We start from the raw sequence: 18,184 nt of genomic DNA, 5'->3' as shown, positions 1-18,184 counted from the left end.
TACATCTTTTTCCTTTTTGATAATGGTTGTCTAATCGTAATTCTTTTATTCGGAAACCACATGGTCATGTTTCATTTTTTTCTAAACTTTAATCACATAAGTGATAAGTGGACCCTTAATTGAACACATTATTTGTTCTTACTTTTATGTCTATCTCCCATTTTCCAACTTGTATTCCAATATACAGTCCCCTCTTATTGCTTTTGATCTCTATCTCCCATTTTCCAACTTGTATTTCAATCAGAAGTAGTATTCCTGAAGATGGCTGATGCCTTTCTGTCATTTGCAGTTCAAAAATTGGGTGATTTCCTCATGCAACAAGTTTCCCTGCGTAAAAATCTGAGAAAGGAAATTGAGTGGCTGAAAAATGAGCTACTCTTCATACAGTCTTTCCTCAAAGATGCAGAACTAAAGCAATGTGTAGATCATAGAGTTCAACAATGGGTGTTTGAAATCAATTCTGTTGCGAATGATGCTGTCGCTATACTCGAGACTTACAGCTTTGAGGCTGATAAAGGTGATGACGATGAATTTGCTAGTCATCTCAAGGCTTGCGTTTGCATATATAGGAAGGAGAAGAAATTCTACAATGTCGCCGAGGAGATTCAATCACTCAAACAGCGAATCATAGATATCTCTCGCAAACGAGAGACTTATGGTATTACAAATATCAATAGTAATGCTGGAGAAGGGCCAAGTAATCAGTCTGCCATGGTTAGAACATTGAGGAGAACTACCTCATATGTGGATGACCAGGATTACATTTTTGTTGGACTTCAGGATGTTGTACAAACATTGCTAGCTCAACTTCTCAAAGCAGAGCCTCGTCGAACCGTCCTCTCCATTCATGGCATGGGCGGATTAGGCAAGACCACTCTTGCCAGAAACCTCTACAACAGTCCTGATATACTCAGTAGCTTCCCTACACGTGCTTGGATATGTGTTTCTCAAGAGTACAACACCATGGATCTTCTCAAGACTATCATAAAATCCATCCAAGGTCGCACCAAGGGAACTCTAGGATTGTTAGAAACTATGACAGAAGGAGATCTAGAAGTTCACCTTCGTGATCTATTGAAAGAACGCAAATACCTTGTGGTGGTTGATGATGTATGGCAGAGAGAAGCATGGGAAAGTTTGAAAAGAGCATTCCCGGATAGCAAGAATGGCAGCAGAGTCATTATTACCACGCGCAAAGAGGATGTCGCTGAAAGAGCAGACGACAGAGGTTTTGTTCATAAACTTCGTTTCCTAAGTCAAGAAGAAAGTTGGGATCTCTTTCGTAAGAAACTACTTGATGTTCGAGCAATGGTTCCAGCAATGGAAAGTCTAGCCAAGGATATGGTGGAAAAGTGTAGAGGCTTACCTCTTGCAATTGTTGTATTGAGTGGACTACTTTCGCATAGAGGGGGGCTGGACAAATGGCAAGAAGTGAAAGATCAACTTTGGAAGAACATTATTGAAGATAAATTTATTGAAATCTCCTGCATTCTATCATTAAGCTACAACGATTTGTCAATTGTGCTCAAGCAGTGTTTTCTGTACTTGGGTATTTTTCCAGAAGATCAAGTTCTCGAGGCTGAAAACATAATAAGGTTGTGGATGGCTGAGGGTTTCGTACCAAATGGAGAAGAAAGAATGGAGGATGTGGCTGAAGGCTTCTTGAATGAGCTGATAAGACGAAGCTTGGTTCAAGTGGTGAATACGTTTTGGGAAAAAGTTATTGAATGTAGGATTCATGATTTACTCCGTGATCTTGCCATACAAAAGGCATCCGACACAAACCTCTTTGACATTTATCATCCAAGAAAGCACTCCAAATCCTCTTCATGTATCAGACTTGCCATTCATGGTCAAGGAGAAAGGTATCACTTACTTGATCTTTCTAATTTGAAGTTGAGGTCAATTATGTTCTTCGATCAGGATTTTCGTAACGTGTTCCAACATATAGATGTGTTTCGACATATATATGTGTTGTACTTGGATATTAAAGGCGGTGGTGCTATACCTGATGCCATAGGGAGTTTGTACCACCTAAAGTTGTTAAGATTGAGAGGTATCCGTGATCTTCCATCTTCCATTGGCAACCTCAAGAATCTACAGACACTTGTTGTCACTAACTTTGGATACAATACTTGCCAACTACCCCGCGAAACAGCTGACTTGATAAATTTAAGACATTTAGTTGTTCGGTATTCAAAACCTCTGGCACATATAAGCAAACTCACTAGTCTTCAAGTTCTTGAAAGAGTTTTTTGTGATCAATGGAAATATGTTGATCCTGTTGATTTAGTCAATCTTCGAGAATTAAGCATGTTTCATATTAGCATATCTTACTCCCTAAACAACATTAGCAGCTTGAAAAACCTTAGCACTCTCACATTGTTTTGTCAAGAAACTGAATCATTCCCATCCCTTGAATTTGTTAATTGTTGTGAAAAGCTCCAGAAATTGTTGTTAAAAGGGAGAATAGAGAAACTGCCTCTGTTTCCAAATTCCATCACAATGATGCTTCTTGAGAACTCAAAACTGACGGAAGATCCGATGCCTATATTGGGAATGTTGCCAAACCTAAGGAATCTCCATTTGGTTGGAGCTTATGAAGGAAAAGAAATAATGTGCAGTGATAATGGCTTCAGTCAACTAGAGTTCCTTTGTCTTCGTGATCTTTCAAAGCTAGAAAGATGGGATTTAGGCACAAGTGCCATGCCTCTGATTAAAGGTGTTGGTATCCATGACTGTCCAAATTTAAAGGAGATTCCTGAGAGAATGAAAGACGTGGAGCTGTTGAGGAGGAATTATACGTAGTGAAGCTTTTCAAGCATATATATATATATAGATATATGATGTCTTCATAATCGTAGAGGTATTAATGGGGGAATGACATTTCTGCCAAGCACATTGGTTATTAATTGAGTGGTTTTAGTGTTTCATTTCTTATTATTGTTTTAAGTTTTTTGAGTGAGTATAATTGGTTTGAACATAATTCGTCTACTGTGTGTTCTCTTGCTTATCCACATTTAAGACAATGCTTTATTTATATGTTAAAAAAATGAAATTAAAAATACTCTCTTGTCCACAATTTAGTAGTATTTTTTTGTTCCTCTTTTATATAAATATAAATAAATAATATTTGTGTTAAATCAACAGAGAAGAAGCTCTCACTTCATCAACTTGCCTTCTCCAACCATCAATCAAGTTTGCTGTTTTTTCTTATGTTTTCGTTTTTCAATGTTTAGTTTCTTTCTGTTTTTGGCTTTTCTTAGTGTGTGGAAACATGTGTTGGAAAACAACTTCTTCTTTTTTTGGATTTTGTGATGATTTAATTAGCTGAAAAAGGGTTTACAATATTCTTAAATCATGTAAAATGAATAAAAATATCCTTGGTTGATAGTTTGATCCAAAAATATCATTGTCTTCAATAGTTTGATCTATAAATGTTGTTATTGTTACTTAATAAGTCAAAACTGTCTTTTTCCAATTAAATTTATTATTTCTCCTTTTTTTTTAAAGCACGTTCTTTTCCTAATAATGATTTTTCTTATAGAAGTTGTATCATGATATTAAATATTTAAAATTTTCAATAATAAAAAACAATAGATGAATAAAATGTAAAGTATTATTTATAGAATCATTAATATGATATAAGATCATTTAATGATCAATCACAATTTTCTTATCTATTTTTATATAGCTAGTAAAGAGTGTGTATCTTGTGACATAAAGAAAAATTATATGGAACAATACATAGTCAATGAAGAAGGAAGACAAAAATATATGTTCATGCTATATTTACTCTAGTGTTCCATTTGATTTAAATCTCTTGACACCAACACTTTACTTTCTACGTTCATTTTTACGTACATATCTATTAAACAATAATTATTATCATGACTATGTTATCATATTATAAGTAAAAGTGAAAATCTATTTTTGAATAGTGAATTTAATATCAAAACTAATAATTCAATGGACTACGTTGATACCCATTGTTTTAGAAAAATTAGGAAGAAACTCCTTCGTTTGAGGGAAAAGAATAGAAAATAAAAAAATAAAGAAGAAATATCTTACCCAAATCATATGCCTTTTTTCATATCTGTTTAATTTTATTGTCTCTCCCACAACTTTTCATCACTGAACTCATGAAAATGGTAAGAAAAAAATACGAGTGTGAATTGATGAATGATTCCTACAATTTTTTCACCAACTTTTTCTTATGAGGTACCTTGAATTTTGAACTTAATCAATTTTTGCAAATAACACTTGAGATTTTTTAAGAAGAAGAAGAGTAGAGAACTTAAAGAAAATGTAGTTTAAAAGTGCGAGGAAACCCCTCTTTTTATAACTGTCAAATAGTAGTATGAATAGGTGTTAATTGTGCCTTATCCGAAAAGTCACAGCCTTTCAAAAAAGTCACTGCATATCAGCAAAGCCACAACCCTTTGAAAAAGGCACAACTCATCAGAAAAGGCACAACCCTTTAGAAAAGTCACAGCTCTTCGAAAAAATCACAACCCTTTGGAAAAGTGACAACTCATTGAAAAAGTCACAACCCGTAAAAAAAAGTCACAACCCTTTGGAAAATCACAACTCATTGAAAAAGTCGCAATCCTTTAATTTGAAAAGGTATCTACTTTCAATATAATAAACTTATTTAAATTAATAAGTAAATAAATTGAGTATTTTTTTAATTGGGGGTATTATTGTAATTCAACATTCAAGTTTGGAGTTCATGCTTTTAAGGTAGTATAGAATTAACGGTAAAAAATGAAATTCATCTTTTAAAATTCATTTGGATAGTTGAGCTTCTGATAAATTAATATCTAGCTATTGAAAATCTTATAATATCACATGAGAATGACCTAGCTCCTATGGTGAGATTTGATGTCTTGATCAATAAAATTTTGATAAACCATTTTGTTATTAAAACTGAACTTTAAGAAAGATTCTATAAATTTCTCAAAATGAGAGGCATCCTAACTTTGATTCTATGTTTGTTGTTCAACAAACATAGTTGCACTGTTATAATTGCATTTTAAATTCTTAAATTATTCAATATATTTTAGACCTGTTTATTTGCTATGTTTATCATCCTACTGCATGTAGTTTATGTTAGCTACTAAATAAAGCATAAATTTTTTTTTTTGTTACCGGTCTCTGGTGTTCTTTTGATGCTCATTGATTTAGATCCATTTGTTTTGGTGCTGCTATCTCATCTGTTTTGCGTTCCAAGATAATTTTTACACACAGAGATGGATAAATATTGGGTCCGTGCGCGCCGGGCACCCACCATCTAGTACATATAGATATGAGTTCAATTTTGAATAAAGAGATAATCTTGACACTTACAAATACTCCTAATCAAATTATACATATGGACTTGGAGGTGAACTCAGGATTTGAAGACTTTGGGTGCTCCAATATTATCGAGGTGCATCAATATTATCTTACTTTAGGCCGTTAGCAAAATTTTCAATAATAAATATTAACGGATAATGTAGTATTCAATTGGTCACTAATGACTCAAATATAAGCTTTAAATTAAACTTAAAATAAAAACAATGAAATAAGACACTAGATGGATTCAAATTCTGGTCTCGCGAGTGATTTCTCTAGCTTGTACCAACTCCTCATGGTGCACGGTTAATTATGTTCTACTTTCGATCAGTTTTTTAAAATAGATGTATACGTATATAAATAATTTTATAAATAGGGATGTTACTAGTTATTTTCAACATACAGAAGAAATACACAGAAATATACAGAAACATATAGAACTTTTGAGTTTATAAATAAAATATTTTTCTTCAGTTATGATTATTACGTAACATCTCCTTATCCTAATTATGATGTAGCTTATGGCCATGCTACATGTACTTCAAATTTAATAAATTCAGATTGTGCTACTTGTGCAAATTATTCGTGTAGTTGATGTTTATTCATGTTCCATTATAGTGGAAAATAGGAACCTGTCAAAATTATTTCTTGTAATTAAACACTCGAGATTTTAGTCTTTTTAAGTTACTGAAGTTCTAAATTAATATTTTCTCAATTCCTCTTTGTCTAACTAAATTCGATAACTAGTGGTGAGGGGTACTGAAACTTCTTGACATAAACTGGAAAATTCTTGCAACTTCGACAAACATAAAAAATCACAGTATCTCAATTTGAAATTTTACCTCAATATAACATTACAACAAGTCAACGACAATGTTGGGTTTTGGGCCTTTTTCCCTTTCTATGTGGATAAATTTAGCTCAAATTTGACTAGCCCACTTTTGTCCATAAGCCCAATATTATTGTGCATATGTAAGACTTTCTTTTTAGGTCTTATTTTGAAGAATCACAAGAGATTGAGAGTAGACATATAGAGAGAATAGTGAGAGAGTGCAGATTTTCGCACAAGCCCTAGCAGCCAACTTCGAATTGCGATTCCAACTTCGTTTCTTATCCGATTGAGCTGATTTTTGGACAACTTGATCCTTTCAACTTAATATTTGATTGGGAATTGAAAGAGGGTGTTTTGGAGTCCTGTAACTCCAGATTTTTGCTCGTGAACAATAGCTGCATATTTGGTGTTTTTGCTCCTTTTATTTCTCTAGTTTTTGGTGCTATCTTGTAGTTGTGTTGCTCATTGTTTGACACTTTGTTGGTGACCATTTTGGAGAACACTTTTGTAACTCTTGTTGATTTTAGTGGAGCTTTGACCTTGCGGTTTTTACTCTTCACACCGAAGAGGTTTTCCATGTTAAATATGGTGTCTCGTGTGTGTATTTATTTTGTTTGCTTGGTTGATTTGTTTACGGCCCCAAACAGTGTTTTTCTTGCATTATTTTGTCTTCTCTTGGTTCAAATAGAAGAGAAATTTTTTACTTGGATTTTTTTCCGCTATTGCCCTGTCGTGCACATTTATTTTGTTCTTGCCTTTCCCAATAAACAAAACAATGGAAAAAGGAAGAAACGAAGATGAACGAAACGAGATAGGAATCAGGATACATCAAAAATCAATGAGGAATCTCTTCATAAGACAATTAGAGTGACAATTGACTGAATCTTCATGGATCATGGCAACAAGAGTAGGCTCTGGTTTATTAGCTGAACGAGTATTGTTCGTACCTCAGTGAGCAATCAACAAATTCAACTTGACCTCCAATGCTACCATCACAATTACTTAACAAGAATGATTTTGCACTACTTAGACAAAGACCACAATCTGAAAATTCAATAATGGAGTTGCAAGTAGCATGGCCATAAGATAAAGCATCATTAGGATAAGGAGATGTTATGTAGTAATCAAAACCTTGATTTGGTGTCACATTTTGTAATGCTTCAACAACATTAGCCAAACTTAGTGCAAATGGACCACTCTTAAGTCTTATCATACACATTGCCATTGCAAATATGGTTAATCTCTTTGGTATTTGGTTCACTTCTCACAAAACTATTAAACAAAAACATTCCAATTATAAGGAATGTGGTTAGAATTTTCTTTCTCAAAATTGAATCCATATGTATCTAGCCTCTCTATTATCGTATATCTTCCTATCTTCTATTTGTTTTGAGTTTCACATGTTCTTGTTTAAATAGATTTGTCCATCTCTATTGGTTTCTCCATCAATGCAACTTAAATATTCCATGATTTTGGTATAACTTGTTTTTAGTGTCTATATGTATAATTAAGCTATTTTTAGTGGCTATATGCATAATTAAGCTATTTTTAATGGCTATATACATAATTAAGGTATTTTTATAATTAATGGCTATATGCGAAACTTCCCCTACATAAATTACTTATGTTAAAGAGCTTATTGGTGGGCTATTAGTAGGGGTGTGCAAAAACCAATTTAACCAATAAACCGAACCGAAAAAAACACTATTGGTTTATTGATATTGGGTTATTGGGCTAACGGTTTTTAAATGGTTTTGCAAAATTTTTTATTGGGTTATTGGTTCGGTTTCCGGTTTTATAATTTTTGTTAATGGTTAAACCGATAACCCAATAAGACTATACTAAATTTACTAGTCTTATTGTTAATGGTTAAACGATTGTTACTTTCACACTTTTTGTTAATGGTTAAACGATTGTTACTTTCACACTTTTTCCTTTGATGTGTCTAGTGTCTAAACTTGCAAGAAAAATGATTGTTACTTTTATGATTATTACTTTCATGCCAAATGCTGGAAAAATCATATGGTTTATTTAAAAATTTTCTTATCGTGTATATAATATATATGAGTATTTTCTTATTGGTTAAACCGAAAACCGAACCGTTAAGTACCATAAACCGATTAACCAAAAACCGATAAGAAATATGTTATTGGTTTGGTTATCGGTTTGAAGTAATTACAAACCGAAAACTGATAAACCGAACCAATAACACCTAAAACCGAACCGAACCGACCGATGCGCACCCCTAGCTATTAGTTCACAAAACTGTTTGTTGCTTGTTATAACTAAGTAACTTTCTGAAATGTTTTTTTCCTAATTTTTATGCAAAAATTAACCATAGAGTATTCGGCTTCTTTGAATTAATTAGTAAAAGAAAAATATTTTTATATTAAAGAGTACACTCTACACGGCGTGAATTCGAGACAGTCGAGCTCTAGCAGGTATCGGACACCTAGTGGGAGACCGAAAAAAATACAACTACAATAAAATACCAAACTTAAAAAACAATTTACATATAATGCATCCGTCACTATATGATTATCATATGATTTTTTATATAATTCGACGGTAATTTTGAATTTCAACGAACTATAATTAAAAATTCAGTCCGAAGCTAATTCAAATTTTACCCAAATAATCTCAAATTTTATATTATTTGTCTCGTCGACGTTTCATCAGTTCTTTTGAAAAATCACCAATTCGAAACAAAATTCGTTTCCAGCAAATCAATTTTGAGATATTGACCTTCAAGCTCTTACAAAATCTTTTTGGAATAACCTCCGAGGCTGAATTCGAATATTTTATTTCTTCTTTCCAAAGTTATAAAACGCATCTTCAAATTGAGAAGTCATGTTCATCATATTTTTTCCTATAGATTCCCCTAACAAGGATAGTTAAAAAGAAAAGAAAGATATCTATAATTTAAAGATGAAATTTGAACATACTAATTAAATTTAAAACTTCTCATTTTACTATTAATAATATGATTTTATAACCACATTGATACCATGAAAATTTTAAAAACCATATATTTTAAAAATCTTCTAGTCCTGATTAAAATGGCATACCTAGTCAAACATGTTTCGATCAAATAAAGCAAATGGAATACAATTAATTAGCTAAAAGTGATTTAGGTAGAGGAACAATTAAACCAACTCTTCTGAATAATAAAATTTGATCTAATATGATAGTATGCCTTTTTAAATAAAGTATAAAGTACAGAAATATCGTGATATTTTCCCCAGGGGACTTATTGCCGAGGGCCTTTCTGAAACAACCTTTACCTCCACGAGGTAGTGGTATGGTCTGCATACATTTTGCCCTCTCCAGACCCTACTTGTTGTTGTTGTTTGCCCTGGGGGACTTGTGCCTTGGGACATAAGTTCTTGTCTAAACACACAACTTGTGCCAATGAAGTAGTGGCGTAGCCACATATAGCTTAGGGTGTTCAATCGGACATCTTTCGTTGAAAAATTATACTATGTATATAAAAAATTATACAAAAGTTAAAACTTATTTTTCATACATATATACTAAATCTTGAACGGCAACTTTTGGCTTCACCACTACACTGAGCATAACTTGTGTTATGCAATTTTAAATTCTTGGCTTGCAGTTAGTAGAGAATATATACTTTTCTTTCTTTACCATCAACCTCAAATTCTATCATCTTTCTACTTTTAGACTTTTTCCTCTGTCGGATTTTTTAAGCTTTAAATACTGAATTCCATGTTAACAATATTCATCACTTATCAAACTCTCAATATTTTATTCCATCATAACAATATTATTCATCTCTCAATCTACTGCTTCCAATATTAATTTCCATACACACTTTACCTTTTTTCAAAAAATATTGATTTCCAATATTCATCTCTTCTTTTTTTCAACCATAAAGATGGCTGATGCCTTTCTGTCATTTGCAGTTCAAAAATTGGGTGATTTCCTCATACAACAAGTTTCCCTGCGTAAAAATCTGAGAAAGGAAGTTGAGTGGCTGAGAAATGAGCTACTCTTCATACAATCTTTCCTCAAAGATGCAGAACTAAAGCAATGTGTAGATCATAGAGTTCAACAATGGGTGTTTGAAATCAACACTATTGCTAATGATGCTGTTGCTATACTCGAGACTTACACCTTTGAGGCTGATAAAGGTGCTAGTTGTCTCAAGGCTTGGGCTTGCATATATAGGAAGGAGAAGAAATTCTACAATGTCGCCGAGGAGATTCAATCACTCAAGCAGCGAATCATAGATATCTCTCGCAAACGAGAGACTTATGGTATTACAAATATCAATAGTAATGCTGGGGAAGGGCCAAGTAATCACGTTAGAACATTGAGGAGAACTACCTCATATGTGGATGACCAGGATTACATTTTTGTTGGACTTCAGGATGTTGTACAAACATTGCTATCTGAACTTCTCAAAGCAGCGCCTCGTCGAAGCGTCGTCTCCATTTATGGAATGGGCGGATTAGGCAAGACCACTCTTGCAAGAAACCTCTACAAAAATCCTAATATAGCGTCTAGCTTCTCTACACGTGCTTGGATATGTGTTTCTCAAGAGTACAACACAATGGATCTTCTCAAGACTATCATAAAATCCATCCAAGGTCGCACCAAAGGAACTCTAGGATTGTTAGAAACTATGACAGAAGGAGATCTAGAAGTTCACCTTCGTGATCTATTGAAAGAACGCAAATACCTTGTGGTGGTTGATGATGTATGGCAGAGAGAAGCATGGGAAAGTTTGAAAAGAGCATTCCCGGATGGCAAGAATGGCAGCAGAGTTATTATTACCACGCGCAAAGAGGATGTCGCTGAAAGAGCAGACAACAGAGGTTTTGTCCATAAACTTCGTTTCCTAAGCCAAGAAGAAAGTTGGGATCTCTTTTGTAGGAAACTACTTGATGTTCGAGCAATGGTTCCAGCAATGGAAAGCCTAGCTAAGGATATGGTGGAAAAGTGTAGAGGCTTACCTCTTGCAATTGTTGTATTGAGTGGACTACTTTCGCATAGAGGGGGGCTGGACAAATGGCAAGAAGTGAAAGATCAACTTTGGAAGAACATTATTGAAGATAAATTTATTGAAATCTCCTGCATTCTATCATTAAGCTACAATGATTTGTCAACTGTGCTCAAGCAGTGTTTTCTGTACTTTGGTATTTTTCCAGAAGATCAAGTTCTCGAGGCTGATAACATAATAAGGTTGTGGATGGCTGAGGGTTTCGTACCAAGAGGAGAAGAAAGAATGGAGGATGTCGCTGAAGGCTTCTTGAATGAGCTGATAAGAAGAAGCTTGGTTCAAGTGGTAGACACATTTTGGGAAAAAGTTACTCATTGTAGGGTTCATGATTTACTTCGTGATCTTGTGATACAAAAGGCATTGGAGGTGAACTTCTTTGACATTTATGATCCAAAGAACCACTCCATATCCTCTTTATGTATCAGACATGGCATTCATAGTCAAGGAGTAAGGTACCTCTCACTTGATCTTTCTAACTTAAAGTTGAGGTCAATTTTGTTCTTTGATCCAAATTTTCATAAGATTAGTCTTATAAAATTCAGGAGTGTGTTCCAACATCTGTATGTGTTGTACTTGGATACAATGAATTGGAATATGTATAGAGTACCTGATGCCATAGGAAGTTTGTACCACCTCAAGTTCTTAAGATTGAGAGGTATCCGTGATCTTCCAACTTCCATTGGCAACCTCAAGAATCTACAGACACTTATTGTCAATGAGGGGCTATACTCTTGCAGACTACCCCGCGAGACAGCTGACCTGATAAATCTAAGACATTTAGTTGCTTCGTATTCAAAACCTCTGAAACTTATAAGCAAACTCACTAGTCTTGAAGTTCTTCAAGGCGTTTGTTGTGATCAGTGGATAGATGTTGACCCTGTTGATTTAGTCAATCTTCGAGAATTAAGCATGCAACGTATTATGAAATCTTACTCCTTAAACAACATTAGCATCTTGAAAAACCTTAGCACTCTCAGATTGTTTTGTGACCATCTTGAAGAATCATTCCCATCCCTGGAATTTGTTAATTCTTGTCAAAAGCTCCAGAAATTGTGCTTACATGGGAAAATAGAGAAACTGCCTCTGTTTCCAAATTCCATCACAATGATAGAAGATCCGATGCCTATTTTGGGAATGTTGCCAAACCTAAGGAATCTCATATTAGAAGATGCTTATGAAGGAAAAGAAATAATGTGCAGTGATAACAGCTTCAGTCAACTCGAGTTCCTTCATCTTATAAAACTTCGGAACCTAGAAAGATGGCATTTAGGCACAAGTGCAATGCCTCTCATTAAAGGTCTTGGTATCCATCACTGTTCAGAGCTGAAGGAGACTCCAGAGAGAATGAAAGATGTTGAAGAGAAATTAAATGAGATAGATCTTGGCAAGCATATGGCAAGTTTTCTTTGGTAATAGCAAAGGTACCTATACAAACAAATCCCCATCTTACATAACTTTGTTCATTTTTATTTTATAAATAGCGTACGTGTTAAATAATATTTGGGGGAAACAGGAGAAGAAACTGTCACTTGAAGAGAAAAGAAAATATTTTCATAATATTTAACCAGATCAAGTCTCAATTGGTTAAGGGAGGGACTGATATATTTGGTTTTCCTTTTCCACTGGAGGACATCTTTTCTTACTTGTCTACTGAAGGGGAGCTTTGACGTAACTATAAAGTTGCTTCCATGTGACTAAGAGGTCATGGGTTCGAGTTGTGAAAACAGCCTCTTCCTTAAATGCAGGGTAAGGCTGCAAAAATGACTTTTCGACTCTAAAATGCAATTTTCACCATTTTCTTGCAGCATGGGCAGACTGTACATATAGTTAGACTGGATCTAGTTCAAGCCTCAGTTGAAACAATCTACGTCACTGTCTGGGCATCACCTAGTGTGTCTCTTCATCTAGTAAAGACAGAAAACCATGCTGGAGTGAGATTGCAGGTAACACTCCAATTCCTGCACTATTTCTGATCAATAATATTTCCTACTTTATAGCCAATTCCACTTGAACTACATTAGTATTATGTTTTTTGTTGAAGATCAATATATAAATTTGAGAGAAGTACAATGAAAGGTGAGATAGTATTCTTTTCTAAAGAGAAGTCGTAGTTGCAAAAACAAGTTAACAACTAACAACATGTTGCAAGTTAGCCAATAGCAGATGTCATAGTGCCGTATGTGTAAATAAAATCCTCTAATTGTTCCTTTTTTTTTTTCTTATCTTCCGCCTCTGATTTCTATGGAGCGAGTTTCTAAATTAGGACAATGGCCAAAGCAGGAAGTATAAGCACGTGGAACGAGCTGGGATGTCAAGAACATGGATGTTGCGGTTGCTGGCTTAGCTAGAGTTGTGGACATATGATGGCATTCAGATCACATTACGGGATCCATTGGTACTTGATCGTGCAGCCTCTATCGAACGACCTGGATTTTGGCTACCAAAGGCTATATCAGAGGTCATCTCTAACTCATCGAAGTTTGAAGAGGGAAAATAATCCATCAGAGGAGAGACAATGCAACTTTGGATTTTGGCTACCAAAGGCTATATGCTTTCATTTCTCTCTTGTAATATACACTTAGTATTTTAGTCTCTTTTAAGTTACTGAGTTCTAAACTAATATTTTCAAGTTCCTCTTTGTTTAACTTAAATTAGATAACTAGTAGTGAGTAGTAGAACTGAATCTTCTGACATAAACCTGAAAATTCTTGCAACTTTAACAAACATAAGAAATCACATTACAACAACAAAACAATGGAAAGACAAAAAAAAGATGAACGAAATAGAAATTAGGGTCACACCAAAAATCAACAGATGGATCTCCTCGTAAGACAATCAGAGTGACAAATGACTAAATCTCTGTGGATCGGGGCAACAAGAGTAGGCTCTAGTTTATTAGCTGAATGAGTATTGCTCGTACCTAACTATCTAGACACTTTAACTATAATTTGTTCATTTTAGACACTTCATGTTATGCCCCGTTATGTCTTTTTGACACTTTTTTAACAATCAGCCAAATATGTAAGGTGTGTGTAACACACTCGCTGATGACATGCCAAAGTGACGAATTAAATAAAGACATGTGAAATTGTCTTCCCCACCTCTCCCCCACCCAAATCGTTTTCTCAGTAAAATTCTTTCTTTTAAGTTTATGATTAGTTCTTCACTTAAGACGCAAGACTCTGTTGTTCAATCTTTCTCAATTGTTTTTCTCTATTGGTTCTATGTTTTTTCATAAATCAAATTAATTATAGCTTGATCTACTATAATGTTGGTTGTTTTTGTTTTAACTATCTATCACCATGTTGATAGAACTCAAACAAAGAAATCTGTCAGACTACTTCCAGAAAACAGTTAGAAAAGAGTGTTAATTAATTAGTTACTAAGTTAGTTATAGATAGTGACAGTTAGTTACTAACAAGAACTTGTATTGAGTAGCTTATTGAGTAGTATAAATAGACTACTCACATCTGATTGTTACTCATCAGAATTCAGACTTCACTAAATATTCAGAGGAATCCATATTTTCATAGCAACTTTTTTGGCTTTTGCATTTCTTTCAAAATATTTTTCTTGAGCCAAGGGTCTTTCGAAAACAACCTCTTTATCGTATTATAATAAAATAGGTTGCGTGATAAAGCTATTATAATAAAGTTACGGTAAATGATAAAATAGAATTACTAGAAGTATTTAATACCACTAACTGTCATTTACCACAACCAGGGCCGTCTTAACCCCTAGGCCACTAAATCCATTACTTGAGGCCCATATTTTTGGGGTCCCATTTTATTTTATTTTTACTTATAATGATAATTTTTAAGAAAAAATTATATGCACTATGAGTGCTATGATTTTTACTAAGGAAAATTGTATTTAAAAAAATTATATGTACTATCAGGGAACTATATGTGATTACTGATTATGTTACTACAAAAGATAAATTTAATTTCAGGTGATATTTCAATTTGAATTGTCTTAACTTGTTATCATGATATGACATTGATAGTATCAAACACAGCCACATAGTGTTTTAACCAATGCATATGCCGGCAAATAATTCATGTCTTGCTTTCGTATTGATCGTCCATTTTTGGCATTATATCTTCATTCTTGACTTAAACTTTATTTGTATATATACAGCCTACCGCCCCCTCTTTTCTAAATACAAATCAACACTCCTGAAGATGGCTGATTCCTTTCTGTCATTTGCACTTCGAAAATTGGGTGATTTCCTCAGTCAACAAGTTTCCCTGCTTACAAGTCTCAGAGATGAAATTACATGGCAGAGAAATGAGCTACTCTTCATACAACCTTTCCTCAAAGATGCAGAACTAAAGCAATGTGCGGATCATAGAGTTGTACAATGGGTGTTTGAGATTAACTCTATTGCTAATGACGCTGTTGCTATACTTGAAACTTACAGCTTTGAGGCTGGTAAACGTGCTAGTTGTCTCAAGGCTTGTGCTTTCATATGTAGGAAGGAGAAGAAATTCTACAATGTCGCCAAGGAGATCCAATCACTCAAGAAACGAATCATGGATATCTCTCGCAAACGAGAGACTTATGGTATTACAAATATCAATAGTAATGCTGAAGAAGGGCCAAGTAATCATGTTAGAACATTGAGGAGAACTACCTCATATGTGGATGACCAGGATTACATTTTTTTTGGCTTTCAGGATGTTGTACAAACATTGCTAGCTGAACTTCTCAAATCAGAGCCTCGTCTAAGCGTCCTCTCCATTTATGGAATGGGGGGTTTAGGCAAGACCACTCTTGCGAGAAAACTTTACACCAGTCCTAATATAGCCTCTAGTTTCCCTACACGCTCTTGGATATGTGTTTCTCAAGAGTACAACACCATGGATCTTTTCAGGAATATCATAAAATCCATCCAAGGGCGCACCAACGAAACTCTAGATTTGTTGGAAAGGATGACAGAAGGAGATCTAGAAATTTATCTTTGTGATCTATTAAAAGAACGCAAATACCTTGTGGTGGTTGATGATGTATGGCAGAGAGAAGCATGGGAGAGTTTGAAAAGAGCATTCCCGGATAGCAAGAATGGCAGTAGAGTCATTATTACCACACGCAAAGAGGATGTCGCTGAAAGAGTAGACAAAAGAGGTTTTGTTCATTAACTTTGTTTCCTAAGCCAAGAAGAAAGTTGGGATCTCTTTCGTAGGAAACTACTTGATGTTCGAGCAATGGTTCCAGAAATGGAAAGCTAGCTAAGGATATGGTGGAAAAGTGTAGAGGCTTACCTCTTGCGATTGTTGTATTGAGCGGACTACTTTCGCATAAAAAGGGGCTAAACGAATGGCAAAAGGTGGAAGATCACCTTTAGAAGAACATTAAAGAAGATAAATTTATTGAAATCTCTAACATACTATCATTAAGCTACAATGATTTGTCAACTGCGCTCAAGCAGTGTTTTCTCTACTTTGGTATTTTTCCAGAAGATCAAGTGCTTGAGGCTGATAACATAATATGGTTGTGGATGGCAGAGGGTTTCATCATACCAAGAGGAGAAGAAAGAATGGAGGATGTCGCTGAAGGCTTCTTGAATGAGCTGATAAGAAGAAGCTTGGTTCAAGTGGCTAAAACACTTTGGGAAAAAGTTGCTGACTGTAGGGTTCATGATTTACTCCGTGATCTTGCGATACAAAAGGCATTGGAGGTAAACTTCTTTGACTTTTATGATCCAAGAAAGCACTCGATATCCTCCTTATGTATCAGACATGTCATTCATAGTCAAGGAGAAAGGTACCTCTCACTTGATCTTTCTAACTTGAAGTTGAGGTCAATTATGCTCTCTGATCCAGATTTTCGTAATATCAGTCTTATGAACTTCAGTAGTGTGTTCCAACATCTCTACGTGTTGTACTTGGATATGCGTGTTGTGTCTATAATAGCTGATGCCATTGGAAGTTTGTACCACCTTAAGTTGCTAAGATTGAGAGCTATCCGTGATGTTCCCTCTTCCATTGGCAACCTCAAGAATCTACAGACACTTTTTGTCAATGAGCGGGGATACTCTTGCGAACTACCCCACGAGACAGCTGACCTGATAAATCTAAGACATTTAGTTGCTTCGTATTCAAAACCTCTGAAACGTATAAGCAAACTCACTAGTCTGGAAGTTCTTAAACACGTTCGTTGTGATCAGTGGAAAGATGTTGACTCTGTTGATTTAGTCAATCTTCGAGAATTAAGCATGCATCAAATTACCAAATCTTACTCCCTGAACAACATTAGCAGCTTGAAAAACCTTAGTAGTCTCACATTGTTTTGTAAATTGGATGAATCATTCTCATCCCTTGAATTTCTTAGTTCTTGTCAAAAGCTCCAGAAATTGTTGTTAAAAGGGAGAATAGAGAAACTTCCTCTGTTTCCAAATTCCATCACTATGATGGTTCTTTGGAAGTCAAAACTCATGGAAGATCCGATGCCTACTTTGGGAATGTTGCCAAATCTAAGTGATCTCATGTTAGAAGATGCTTATAATGGAAAAGAAATAATGTGCAGTGATAATAGCTTCCATCAACTCGAGTTCCTTCATCTTTATCATCTTTCAAACCTAGAAAGATGGCATTTAGCCACAAGTGCCATGCCTCTCATTAAAAGTTCAAAGATGAAGGAGATTCCAGAGAGAATGAAATATGTTGAAGAGAAATTAAATGCGGTGGATCTTTACAACCATATGTAAGGTTTTAATTGATAATAGAAACCTATTTGAATGTTTTTTGGTTTTTGAATGTTTGATTTCTTTCTATTTTTGTTAGTGTGTGGAAAAATGTGTTGGAAGAGAACTTTTTTTTGGGGGGGGATTTTGTGAAGATTTAATTAACAGAAAAGGGGTTTAAAAAATATGATTATCTTCACTAGTTTGGTCTAAAAATGCTTTTATTGTTGTACTTAATAGGCCAAAAATGTCTTTTTTCCAACTTAATATATATATATATATATATATATATATATTTTTTATT

The 18,184-nt window shown here is 34.6% G+C and overlaps 2 protein-coding genes and 1 pseudogene across 2 annotated transcripts; all 3 read left to right on the top strand.

The window, feature by feature from the left end:
* The first annotated feature begins 68 nt into the window (after positions 1 to 68).
* On the top strand, positions 69 to 3,108 carry LOC125852218 (disease resistance protein RPP13-like). Its single transcript, XM_049531950.1, has one exon. It carries the CDS (start codon positions 262 to 264, stop codon positions 2,806 to 2,808), a length of 2,547 nt encoding a protein of 848 aa, XP_049387907.1. The 5' UTR covers positions 69 to 261; the 3' UTR covers positions 2,809 to 3,108.
* A 6,959-nt stretch (positions 3,109 to 10,067) lies between these two features.
* Positions 10,068 to 12,608, top strand: LOC125852221 (disease resistance protein RPP13-like). The gene has a single exon (XM_049531956.1). The coding sequence runs from the start codon at positions 10,068 to 10,070 to the stop codon at positions 12,606 to 12,608; it is 2,541 nt and encodes an 846-aa protein (XP_049387913.1).
* A 2,771-nt stretch (positions 12,609 to 15,379) lies between these two features.
* LOC125852217 (disease resistance protein RPP13-like) lies at positions 15,380 to 17,904 on the top strand (annotated as a pseudogene).
* The last annotated feature ends 280 nt before the right edge of the window (positions 17,905 to 18,184 follow it).

The sequence above is a fragment of the Solanum stenotomum genome, unplaced genomic scaffold, assembly GCF_019186545.1.
Source record: "Solanum stenotomum isolate F172 unplaced genomic scaffold, ASM1918654v1 scaffold33028, whole genome shotgun sequence".
Classification (NCBI taxonomy): domain Eukaryota; kingdom Viridiplantae; phylum Streptophyta; class Magnoliopsida; order Solanales; family Solanaceae; genus Solanum; species Solanum stenotomum.
This window is presented reverse-complemented; position numbering and strand designations above follow the sequence as displayed.